Source organism: Paracoccidioides brasiliensis, assembly GCF_000150735.1.
Source record: "Paracoccidioides brasiliensis Pb18 unplaced genomic scaffold supercont2.2, whole genome shotgun sequence".
Lineage (NCBI taxonomy): Eukaryota > Fungi > Ascomycota > Eurotiomycetes > Onygenales > Ajellomycetaceae > Paracoccidioides > Paracoccidioides brasiliensis.
The window spans coordinates 159,747-172,179 of NW_011371359.1; the positions used below are offsets into that span (position 1 = coordinate 159,747).

The following is a 12,433-nucleotide window of genomic DNA, read 5'->3' on the forward strand; positions in this document are numbered from 1 at the left end:
TTGTTAGCAAAGGACGACTTTGATGGTTGGCCTCCGTTTCCCTTAGCATCAATTTTCTGTGAATGAGCGAATGACTGCCTAGTCATTCAAACCCAGAAGGAGAACATATCGTGTTACAATTTCTTGCGATTTGATCACTTATGTTTCCCGTTTCAATTTATACGCCCTTTGCTGGCTGGTGTAACCAGCAGTTGGAGTCTCGGGAGTCCGTTACCCGACGCTTTGAACAATTTTCGACTGTCATTAAAGGCTGTGATTGTCTCGGGGCAGACATTGTCGGCCAAGGGCGCATCTGCTTGAAATTAAAGGTCCCTTTGGATAGTTCGCCAATCTTCGAAATCAAAGAGGATCCTGCCATTGATTCTAAGGGTGACAACGAAATTGAGACGCACAATGAAATGAGAGGTGCGGAGCCAGAAGTTTGTCTGACTGAAACTGAGGATATGGATGCAAATTCAGAAATATATTCTGCAATGCCGTCAGTTTCCAAACGATTAAATTCTGGAATCCCTTTGGCATCGAATTCTGGAAGTGCCAAGTTTGAAGCTTACGATGATATTGATGAAGTCGGGGCCGATTGGGACAACGAAATAGATGTGGAACTAGACCGCAATCAGCTTGGCCCCCATGGGAATCACGAAGAGCGGCAATTGCAAGCTGAAGAAGATAATCATTTGAAAACAACAGCTGAACTGCTGGCGGAGAAGAGGAAGATGAAGCGTTTTCGGTAAACTCTTTCATGGCAATTGTCAAAATAGTGCGTTATGCTAACTATAATTACCAGACTGACTCATAATCAGACGCGGTTTCTGATTAATGAATTTACTCGCCAAGCTCATCCGGATGCCGCTCATAGGGAACGCTTGTCGAAAGTGATACCTGGTCTGAGTCCGCGCCAGGTGCAAGTCTGGTTTCAGAATCGGTAAGCTAACCGATACCGACCTGTTTGACCTCCTCACTGGTTCATGTATTTGCTTACACCATTGGTAGGAGAGCAAAGTTAAAACGTCTGACAAGCGACGATCGAGAGAGGATATTGAAATCACGGACGTTGCCTGATGACTTTAACATAGTTCAAGCCCTTCATTTTTCCTTTGTGAACAAGGACCAGCCTTCAAGTTCTACAACTTCTCCCTCACAAACTTTCAAATTCTGCCAAGGAGCAGACACATATTCGCCCTTGATAATCGATGCTACCAGAAGAACACGCGAGGAGGAGTATGTGGCGGCCCCTTTAAACACTACTTCCGTATATGGAGGCTATTTCCCACCGTCAACACTCTCACCAGCTCTTCTTGGGCCAGAGCCGGAGCTATTTCCAAGCACAACGGAAACCAATATCAACCCAATTTGCACGTCCATCTCCAACCCACGTACACCAGCTTCTCGATGTATGAATATGCTTATACGATCCAACAACTTCTCTAATTCTTACTCTCGTATCTCTCATACTCACGTCCCCTATTTGCCTTTCCATGAGACGGAAGCAAGGGCAAATGCAGGGCTTTTGGGGTCTCCCCTGAGGGCAACCATATCGTATGCTGAAGCCACTCTGGATTACGGGGCTCCGGATGCTTCTTACACAGAATTGGATATCCATTTCGGTGACCAGTCGTACGATAGCTTTATGTGGCAGAGATCGGAGGAGAGCAGTTCGAGCAAATCACGTATGTACCAATCGCCTAACAAAAAACAGAATGGGTTACTAATAATCTGGAAAGTAACCGGCAGTCAGCTTGGAAAACGTGAGTTCTCCAAAGCGTTATCTGCTCGGCTCCGAACAGCGCCAGCCTGGTTTCCTGCCAAAATTCAGTTGAAAACAGAAATCGATAAGGGCAACGGTCCGTAATCCGCTTCTCTGCCCGCGGCGCCTTTACAAGAGTATCAAATAGCACCTCTCAGTCCCACATTTTGCTCAACCCATTTGGCATTTTATATGAGCAGCACAGTTCGCCAACAATGAACATACCAACCTCATTTTTATCTTTCAGTTCGAACGGAAAGGTGTAGGGCGATCGTTTTGGTTCTGAGAATTTTTCAGAATAAGATTCATATGCGGTCTCTACTTGATGATCCGCGCAGCAGGAGGAGCTCCGATAGTTACTGCTCAAGCTTCAGAAACTACAAGTAAAATAAATATATTTTGATATGTTCAATGACTTGGATAAACAATTGCACCTCACCTACTTTTGTTATTCTTGTTAAATTTTGATATGACATGTATCCCATGTCTTATTTATCATGGGGGGTATTTGCTTTTACGTTCCGGGCCTCCTTCGGGTTCTTTTTTTTTTTTTTTTGTGTGTTTTTTCTTTTTCTTTCTTTCTTTCTTTCTTTCCTTTTTTTTTTTGTTGGGCTTCGTTCTAGGTTAAATGCATGGGCTTGGAAGGATGTATATGACGGACAAATGGATGAGACATTGGTGTCGCCATTTCTTGTTATGTTTCCCCTCACATAGTTAAGTTAACCTTCTGGGAGGTGTTTTTAAACGCTTTCTTGTCCGTTTTAACTATTGTTTAATGCTCTATCTATCACGTGGTTGAACTTTGAGAAGCCCAAGAATGAGATGGCCTAAACAACAATATGAGCACAAGAAAGGGACTTCAAACAGCTGCGAACATCGAGACAGACACTCTTCGCTATGTATGTTCAATAACTACATTTATACATGAAGCACACATGTATGAAAACTGAACACAATCATTCAATCAATTGACTTGAGGGTCTCATATGCGATGGCATCTTAGGGCAATTTGCCTATTATATTGATCGCTGCTGAGTTTCTTAAATCTCTTCCGGGGTCTCCACAGCGTCCTCAGGCTTTTGAATATCATCAAGGCCCTTGAATATGTTTTCGTGATCTAGGATAGTTGTGTGCCCCGTACGTCGGTCAATTTTCTGCCTTGGGAGACTCCGATCGCTAAACCCTTGAACAAGAGAAGGGAGGACGCCCTGGATGTCCAACTGCCCCAAAGGTGCAGAGACCGGTGGTCATAATAGTGAGCCTGACCGTACTAATCAGCGCCTAAATTCCAACTAGTTTTCGGTGTTGTTTCCCGGATTTTCGTCCAAGCTCTCATGCTTTGTTCCGCATCAGTTTATGCAGTGTATCCATCACCAAATTGGCGAGAAGCTATTCGCTGAACATCCAGGGTTTGGGAGGACAATACAGTATACACCGTTGGGTGGCGGCTACACCCACATCTCCGCACCGAGGTTCCGTATCAACCTAGTCGGGCTTGAGAGTCGCTAGACGTATGGAGATGCATCCATGGATTCGATTTCATATTATTTGCTTCTTTCCCCCGGATCTCAAAGCAGCCAAGGCCCCAGCAGCAGCATTGGATTTTCCTCCATCCGATTCTCCACCTTGCTCCTCTGCTCGAATATCATACGGATTTTCCCTAATCTCTTCTCCCCTGAACTCTCACTTTCTTCGTGCAAGAAGAGCGCAGGAAAAAAAGAAAGAAAAGAATAGAAAAGAAAAGAAATGAAAAGAAAAGAAAAGAAGAGGTTTTGTTTCTCCCTTATGTTTATCATCTCTTAATAAAACGCCGTTAGACCCCTAGTTTTAATATTCTATTCTCATCATATTTCAAAATTTATCGGTCTTCGTTGTACAGTTCCCTGGTTTTATTCCTTGAGACTTCTCTTCTGAACCCTTGCTTCAAAGATGAACTCTGAGAAGTTCAATAAGCTCATGAAGGCGATTCATGAAGCAGAGCTGCGAGATACTAAATACAAGGTACTTACATTGATGAAATATACAATGTTTTTGAACTTCCTACTTCATACCTGTGTTATCCACTGTTTACTTTCCCAAAGTTCAACCTGGCTAAAGTGCACCATGTATTGCCAATTTAAGGAGAAAGGAGAGAGAAGGAGATCAGAATCACACTTACAAAACTACTAACCCAAAACCCCCGCATCCCAAACTTGCAAATCCAGGGTTTTAGCCATGGCCTCTTCTGCTCAAGCGTCCGCTACGACTCCGCCACCCTCGGCCCGCCCGCCAAAGTCTCCTTCCTCCTAAAAGTCACAGATCCCTTCTGCAACAAAACCAAGCAACTGCACGGCGGCTGCGCCTCTACCTTGATCGACGTAACTTCAACGGGACTGCTAATCGGCCTCTCCAGGCCTGGCCTTTTCTCCCGCGGAGGTGTCACACGCACGTTGCATGTCAAGTTCTTGCGGCCAGTGCCGGTGGGCATGGAGGTACGGGTTGTCAATGAGCTGGTACATGCGGGGAAGAGGTTGGCGTTGGTCCGACCGGAGATTAGGAGGGCGGATACGGGGGAGCTTTGTGTTGTTGGGGAACATGATAAGGTTAACACGGATCCTGGGGTGAAGAGTTTGTGACGTGGGGTTTGGGGTGGGTAGGGGAGCAATGAGGCATATTTATAGAGGGTTAGAAATATTTAAGTGGGTTGATAAAGTTGAAACTAGACTCCATGAAATGTCGTTTTGTTTGTCTTCACAAGGGGTTCTGGTAGATGATTCTATCAAACTTCGCTGGTACCAGATACACCGGCAAGGAGGTCCGTCCCCTTGTCTGTGCAACTGATAAATTCATTCACACTGGCCAACTTTTAAAATCAAGGAATCTAGCTTTCGAGCTGTAAAGTCTCCGAAGGCCAGCATCTTGCTGGCCAATGATAGGGGAAGGCACCGAAATATATAATGAACCATTGGCTGAAAAAATAATGTCATTATTTCGACCATAATAGTTAGGACTCCGTAATGGTACACACAAAGCAGACATAGCATATCGCGATCCCGCGAATCAGTTAAGAAGCTCCTCTAGCCTGGTTTTACAACCCTCCGTTCGTAAAGCGAGTTATAAAAAGAAAGAGAGAAAAGAAATCAAAAGGAAGACGAGACATAAAACGCACAAGGCTATTCATTCTTAGACAAGATCTCCTTCGTGCGATAAGGAGTCACACAGATGCGATGCTAGTAAAGGCGGGCACTAATATGAATGTAGATAAGGAGTTTAATTATCTCGTTGTCTACAACACATACTTTGACTGTGGTATCATGCCAACCTTGCACCTTGCAAGAAATTTGCTGGCTGTGGTGAAGGCTTGAGAAGAACAGGTAGAGGTGCAGGTCCATTAGGCACGAATTTTACGTTAAGAGATTCGTTGAGTGACCGCCATCAAGCATTTGGGGGGAAACCAACGTTTTGAACGAACCCCCGTCGTTCGAGATGGTTGTCCAAATCTGCATATCGGAGAACGAATTCGCGCTGTATTTCGGGAACATAAAGCATCATGTTAGGTATATTGTCTCGTTTATTGGAACCAAGTATTTGAAAAAGATTAGATCAACACAAGGTGGCCGAAATAGCACTGCAGCATAAATAAATGGAAAAACTCACCCTGACTTTCTTCCAGGTAGAAGGATCCCACCATAGGTAGAAGCCACGCTCACTGAGCCCTCGTTCCAGTTCAACCGGACTTGGAAACGCGTCATCTCTAGTCAACCATGCACGCTCGACCTTGTGATATCTCCATTTGCGACTCATGAGCTCTTCCGCTACAAGTTCCTGCATGATATCTCGCGGCATGCTGTAGAATATGTAGAACAGGGTTTCGTCACTGAAACTAGGGATACGCGACTGCAGTGGTTGGACATTTGCAACGTTGTAGCAAGATGGTAAAGTGTAATCAACCTGGAGTGGCGCTGACGCCCTTATCGCAACGAATGGGGAGGCAAAGTTCGGGTGCAGAGGCCTGATATGAACAGAATTGTTAAGACATCAGTAATATTAAGATTCTCTTCAGGCAAAGCACTAGAATGGCATATCTTACTCTGGGTGATTTAGGTCTGGTTCAAGCTCCGTCAAATCTTGACCGACTGCAAGGGCATTGACATCTGGATTATCGCTATTTATCAGACTAAGAAGGCCTTGGAGCCCGAACCTAGCTTGGGGAGTCATCCGCATGAGTGCGGCCAACTCAGGAGATTGTTCTTGACCCTCAGTTCCAAAATTGCCAGCTTGTTGCTGGCGGCTTTGAGTTGGAGGCTGTATGATGCCCTGACCTTGTTGCTCAGAGTATGTTTCAGGTAGAATAGTCCGTTGCAGAGACTCGGTCCCGGGATCCTAATTAATGGTTAGCATCGGAAGTTCGACAGTAGAGATGGTCCTTGCCTCTTTTTCCTGGGAAAGGGCGCCATTCTGAGTCTGACCCATCGAGGATCTAGATGTCGAAATAACTAGGAGTGTGTGCGTTAGTAGTCACAGAGAAAACATGATAACCCCAAAAACGCCCTGGTAACTCACCACCTGACCCGCTTGCCCCTGGAGACACGATTCTGCTGTCTTGCTGTCCATTGACCATATTTCCGAGCAGAGTACGCCCCTGAGCCGAATGGTTTTGAGAGAGATTAGGAAACGTCATTCCGGTTCCGTAGCTGCTAAACGCTCCGGATTGAAGAAGGCTGGTGCGTCTTTCCTGGCCAATGTCCGCTGGCGCGTTTCTCCCTAATGGTGGGAACTCGTCAACATTTCCTGTTTGAGGTTGGCTTCCTCCTGAAAGCTGACCACTTATGCCTTGACCTCCATTCCTGAAATCATCCATTTGCGTTACAAATTGTGTTGCGGAGGGAAAGAGATCTTCGTGAGAAGCATGTGATTGCTGCTGTGACTGTTGTGTATGTGCCTGAGCTTGCGACTGCGCTTGGAGTTGCGAAACCCGGGACGGCGTTTGAGACGTTGTAGGTGTTTGCGTTTGCCTCTGGAGAGCACTTTGCTGAGTTGCTCGCTGGCTTGCGTTGGCCCACGTAGCTTGTCCAGATACGGGAGGAGGTTGATGAGGAACACTTGAGAGAGAGGGGAATTCGCTGGTAGAAAGTATATCGAAAGTTAGCCTATTTGCTTGCTGATAGGAACGCGACCCTCTCCTGCCACGATGTGTACCTCCTCTACGCCCCATATTTTGCGTGCAGAGAATTACTCTGTGTAGGGTTAAATCAAGGGAAGCGTGCATGTTTTAGTGTGATCATAAGGGTGAAGAGGTAACAACACAAGAAAGACTGTATAACATCATAGAAAGGTGTTGGTATAGCAACTCACGAGAGGTCTAAGGGTGTTGCTGTTTGTGAAGCACCTATACTTTGTGCAAAGCTATTCATTGTGTTCACTGTCCTTTGCTGGCTACTTTGTAGCCCAGGCGCACCTCCCATTGCCAGACCAAATCCCCAGTTAGCACCAGTTCCTGTGGCAGATTCCAAATTAGCATTCCAGCCTGAAGCTCAAGTTCGGATACCAAATAATAATCGCACCAATTTTACCATTTGGAAGTCGTGTTGAGGTTAATGAAGGATTGGGAGTTCGTGTCTGGGGTTGTTGCTGGGTGGGAAAGGTTGACATGCCTCGCAGAGGCTGCTGGCCAGGACCTGCATTGCGATTCAATACGTTAGTAACCTCTTTGTTATATCTAACCAAGAAAAGGATGTTGCGATATCCCATATCGACGACATGAGATGTGCGGAGGCGGAGGAGCATTTGCCGCGTGGTCTTCAAATATGGAGGCTTGGAGTAGTTGCTATTGCCCAGCTAGGGGTATATCAAGCTTCCACCCAAAGATACATTGAAGAAGAAGAAACCACAAGTCTATTCTCTTGCGGAGAAGCGGTGGAAACTAAAAAGGGAGAACCCAAGCACCCAGGACCGAAGAAGTGGAGTGGGCTAGCGAACGCACGCACCTGGCCTATTCATGGTGGAAAGCTATTCTGGAGACGCCTAAGAAGGGTTTATTTGGTAGAGGAGTTATTGTGAGAGAGGACTGATAGTTTCAATGTGCATGAAGAGGATGGTGTGGGGAGATCAAGGGCATCAGATCAAAGGACATGTCCATCTGGTCAAATGCAACCAAATCAGAGGTTGAGATCAGTCAAGCGCTAGACGCGCGTCTAATTATGCATGCACGGACCGTTCGGGGCCCGTCAGCTCCTCCCGTAATTTCACTCTCAAAGCTTCTTCCACATCTAACTTGAATCTGTACCTTGACTCTGAACCCCACGCCGAATTCCATGACGTTTGTTTCAGGACTGGAAAAGCTGCACTTTTAGATTCTACATACATGCGATATCGAGAGCATTCCATCTCCTACAAAGCTGGTTGCTTTCCTTTCGCTTGTGGTCACGATCCAGTGCACAGTTCCTAGGTTTAGATCGTGGCCCCCCGATCTGATACGGAATTTAATCTGTGTTAGAATAATAGCTTTATGTCCGATTTGCAATTGGCCTGTGCTATGGGATGAAAAGTCTCTATATGAATGTACCTGGGATCTCGGTAGTTACTGACGGGAAGCTGTGTGAAAAGAGGCGGCACAGTATGACTGGGGAATTGTAGTGTCAGCCAACTTTGGATATGAAAAGCAAACACAGAAAATAGAGTATAAGAAAGAGATGCACATTATGCATATGATTCCGAAGACAGCTTCAAACCTTCAATCATCGAATGATACCACTTTATTTCAAATCGAATCATGTTCCCGTCTTCACCTCCCATACGATTCCGTCCTCTCGAGTCCTCAGCTAATCGCCCTCGCACGTGATCTCGCTTGTCAACCTCCCTCGAATCGTCAATTTAGTTGCTCCCAGTTAGCCTAGTGCAATTTCGCCTACGATGAAAATTTTCAACCTCCACTGCTCCATCCAATATTCTTTCCAACTACTCACTCTCACAATGCCCTCACGATCCATCTCTCATCTTTTGAGACAATATGGAGGCTCTCCTCTGGTCGAATTGCCTCCTATTTTCCTCGCCCCTTCCCTTCAATTCTCCTTAAGCTATCCTTCCTTTCAATGCTCCAAATTCTCAACCACCCAGGCCAACGGCTTGAAGCGAGATCTCAACAAACAGCGTGGTGTCTCCGCTATTCACAGGACCGGCCCGAAACATAAGCTTTCAGTGTCAAAGTACCCTCTACCACGTCCTGTTAGTCCTAAAGAGCAAGAACAAAGACCTACCAATCCCAACCATGGGCTCTGGGGTTTCTTCGGCCCGGACCGAAAAGCTATTCCAACACCAGAGGAAGAATATGCACATGGTATGCATTTGCCCTAGATATCAATGGATTTGAGTGGAAAAACTTTCCTCCTAATATACACTACAGGGCGAGCTTGGTCAATTCAAGAACTTCGGCAAAAATCATGGGACGACCTTCACTGCCTCTACTGGCTTTGTGTGAAAGAACGCAACAGAATAGCAACTGCTAATTATGAAAGGCAGCGGTTGCATGCTGGTTTTGGAGAATTCGAGTCTAAGAATCGTGACAAAACTGTACGTGGTATTCTCTAGAGCATCGCTTATTGTATTGCGATGCCCGGACATTTCCTTCTTTTATTTTTATCTATCTTTATGACGAAACTTGTTTCACTCGCCGATATGACTTCTATTTGGGACCGCTTAAGCCCATAGAAATGATATATCTTTACGAATATTTTTTTTCTGATCATGCACTCTGTCTTTGATAATTTGCATGGAAATTTTCCACTTGGTCTCGTTTTCGTCTTTCATCTTTCAAAAGGTTCTCATGGGCTAACTCTGAAGTTCGTGGACAGGTGCGGAGTACGCAACGATCCATCAGACATGTTCTTCTTGAACGATGGTATGCCTGGGAAGACGCGCGAGAACTTTACGAAAGCGGCGCATATTCGCCTGCAGAAGAGGATGTTATGGAGCAAGAGGATCAAGAGCATGAGCCACCGGCGCTAAATGTGGATGAATCTCGAAATGAGAAACCCGCTACACTTCCTTGAATTGGCTCTGATACTTGTACTATTAGCATATTGTAACACTAAAAAAACAGGCTATCTGTTCTAGGAGACAGATTCTGCACTGGCCATCAATCTTACACAATATCATAACGAACATCTGGACTCCGTACACTATTGCCACTAAATCAAGTGTTTATTCTCCAGCTGGGAAATCATTATGTTTCTTTTTAAACCTATAACTTACGGTACATATATGCGCAGTTGAATGGGAATGTCTCCTCCCTACGCAATGCATGAAAATGTTACCTTCCAAACTAGCAGCAATGGAGAAGTAAGCTTTCAATTAAGAATAGAATAAAGAGGGCTAAAAATCGCGTTTTAAGAAAGCTATGTAAAGTTTATAGAGGGATTGCTGAGTCGTCAATGATTTGACATTGCTCAGGCCAGAAATAAAAAAGTGGATTATTGATCACATTGATCGCTAAGTGGTTGAGACCGTTAAAGCGTGCCCGCCACAGCAACCCAGAGCTCTTTGTTTCGGCCCCAATCTCTCCACAACTTGAAGCTGTCACATCTTTACTATTATTGCACATACAACAGCCTATTTCTTTGTCGTTGTTCGGAATTGTTCTCGACTTTCTGAAGTGAAAATCCTATTCATCTCCAACATGGAAGATATCTCGCCAGAATACGATGTTGTGGTGATGGGCACCGGTATGAACTTACCCTTCAGCTCGTTGAAGGATTGCGTTTGGGCTGCCACTGACCGACTTTCTACCCCCTAGGTTTGACGGAATGTGTTCTTTCAGGGTAACTACATGGCCTCTTGGACCACGTTCAAATAATATATATTAAAAGGCAGAGCTCCGAACTAATCCCCTCTTACAGTGTACTCAGCGTGAAGGGACAGAAGGTCCTCCACATTGACCGTAACGACCACTACGGCGGGTGAGTTAGCCTCTTCCCAAACTCGCGCGGAACCCTGTGCTATTAATGCTAACTGTGTAATAGAGAGTCCGCTTCCGTCAATATAGAAACAGTTTGTTTCCCTAGGTACCGTGTTGTTTGTCGGCCCTTATCGCTGACGATGATCACAGCTTTTCAAAAAATTCCGTGATGTGAAACTGGGTGAGGAACCTTGGAAAAAATATGGCCGAGTGAACGACTGGAACGTTGACCTGGTTCCCAAGCTGCTCATGTCAAATGGAGAGCTGACCAACATCCTCGTTTCCACGGATGTTACCCGATATCTCGAGTTTCGACAGATTGCAGGCAGCTACGTGCAACAGGGTTGCGGATCCAAAGCCACGGTCGCTAAGGTCCCGTCCGATGCGGGCGAGGCTCTTCGATCCTCGTTGATGGGCCTGTTCGAGAAGCGACGGGCGAAGAAATTCCTCGAGTGGGTTGGAGAGTTTGACGAGAACAACCCGGCCACCCATCAAGGTTCGATAGCATCCCGCCGCATAAGTCGGTTTGATTGAGGTTCAAGACGTTGCGAAGGTACTAACGTGGTTCTCAGGCTTGAACATGGCAACATGCACTATGAAAGACGTCTATGATAAATTTGGGCTAGAACCTACCACCAAGGACTTCATTGGGCATTCCATGGCCCTTTATCAATCTGACGACTATATCACGGAGGCTGGCAAGGCGAAGGAGACAATTGACAGAATCCGCCTTTATGTCAACTCTATGGCTCGCTATGGCAAATCCCCTTACATCTATCCACTCTTTGGACTTGGTGAACTTCCCCAAGGCTTCGCCCGTCTATCTGCCATCTATGGTGGAACATATATGCTCAACACCAACGTCGACGAGATTCTATACGACGGTGAGAAGGTTTCCGGTATCAAAGCCACAATGAAAGACAGGAGTGAGCCCGGAGAAGGCATGACCTTCACTACAAAAACTAAGAAGATAATCGGTGATCCCACCTACTTCCCTGGAAAAGTCCGGGTTACCGGTTACCTTCTCAAGGCCATTTGCATTTTGACGCACCCAATCGATAAAACGGATTCGAACGATTCTCTACAGCTGATCATTCCTCAATCCCAAGTCGGGCGAAAGCACGGTTGGTGCCTCAAGCATATCCCCCCACCCCCTTCCACCATAAAAGAAGTCTTCCGTTTCTAAACATTTGAACAGATATTTACATTGCGATGGTGTCTTCTGCCCACAACGTCTGCCCAAAGGGCTACTATGTCGCCATCGTCTCCACCATTGCCGAAAACGAAGTAAACCACCACATCGAGCTGGGGCCTGGCTTTGAACGCCTTGGAAAAATCGAAGAAACATTCATGGGTCCTCCCATCCCGCTGTACGAACCTATTGAGGATGGCAGCAAGGATCACATCTACATTTCAAAGAGCTACGATGCCACCAGCCATTTCGAGACTACAACTGGTAAAAATCATTCTTCTTCTTAGTTTCCCCCCACACACCTTAAAGTTATGGGAGGCGCGCTAACCAGTTGGTGAAATAAAAACAGATGACGTCAAGGATATTTACAGGAGAGCGGAGGGACATGAATTGGTGGTCGAGGGCTTGAGGGACGGAGCTAATCTTGTCCAAGAGGAGTAAATGATAGTACATAGGTTGAGGCGGACACGAAAGGTTTTGTCGAAAGATTCTATGCCTTGGGGATTATGCAGATATAAGATTTTTCTATGTTTTTTTCTTCCTAGTTTTATGTTTCTCCTTTATT

General features: G+C 45.8%; 5 protein-coding genes across 5 annotated transcripts; 4 read left to right on the forward strand and 1 right to left on the reverse strand.

Moving 5' to 3' along the window:
* Nucleotides 1-140: 140 nt before the first annotated feature.
* PADG_01238 (uncharacterized protein) lies at nt 141-1,849 on the forward strand (the record flags this gene model as incomplete). The annotated part of the gene is made up of 4 exons (XM_010758535.1): nt 141-727; nt 785-922; nt 991-1,667; nt 1,722-1,849. The coding sequence occupies 4 exons, from the start codon at nt 141-143 to the stop codon at nt 1,847-1,849; spliced, it is 1,530 nt and encodes a 509-aa protein (XP_010756837.1).
* Nucleotides 1,850-3,673: 1,824 nt separating this feature from the next.
* PADG_01240 (uncharacterized protein) lies at nt 3,674-4,359 on the forward strand (the record flags this gene model as incomplete). Its single annotated transcript, XM_010758536.1, has 2 exons — nt 3,674-3,745; nt 3,949-4,359. 2 exons carry the CDS (start codon nt 3,674-3,676, stop codon nt 4,357-4,359), a joined length of 483 nt encoding a protein of 160 aa, XP_010756838.1.
* Nucleotides 4,360-5,158: 799 nt separating this feature from the next.
* Nucleotides 5,159-7,510, reverse strand: PADG_01241 (CCR4-NOT core subunit CDC36; the record flags this gene model as incomplete). Its single annotated transcript, XM_010758537.1, has 7 exons — nt 5,159-5,248; nt 5,381-5,735; nt 5,814-6,091; nt 6,137-6,219; nt 6,287-6,846; nt 7,079-7,220; nt 7,288-7,510. The coding sequence occupies 7 exons, from the start codon at nt 7,508-7,510 to the stop codon at nt 5,159-5,161; spliced, it is 1,731 nt and encodes a 576-aa protein (XP_010756839.1).
* Nucleotides 7,511-8,695: 1,185 nt separating this feature from the next.
* Nucleotides 8,696-9,771, forward strand: PADG_01242 (54S ribosomal protein L4, mitochondrial; the record flags this gene model as incomplete). The annotated part of the gene is made up of 3 exons (XM_010759068.1): nt 8,696-9,059; nt 9,126-9,292; nt 9,574-9,771. 3 exons carry the CDS (start codon nt 8,696-8,698, stop codon nt 9,769-9,771), a joined length of 729 nt encoding a protein of 242 aa, XP_010757370.1.
* Nucleotides 9,772-10,397: 626 nt separating this feature from the next.
* PADG_01243 (uncharacterized protein) lies at nt 10,398-12,309 on the forward strand (the record flags this gene model as incomplete). Its single annotated transcript, XM_010759069.1, has 8 exons — nt 10,398-10,443; nt 10,515-10,539; nt 10,618-10,677; nt 10,741-10,768; nt 10,827-11,172; nt 11,249-11,800; nt 11,875-12,132; nt 12,218-12,309. 8 exons carry the CDS (start codon nt 10,398-10,400, stop codon nt 12,307-12,309), a joined length of 1,407 nt encoding a protein of 468 aa, XP_010757371.1.
* Between the last annotated feature and the right edge of the window lie 124 nt (nt 12,310-12,433).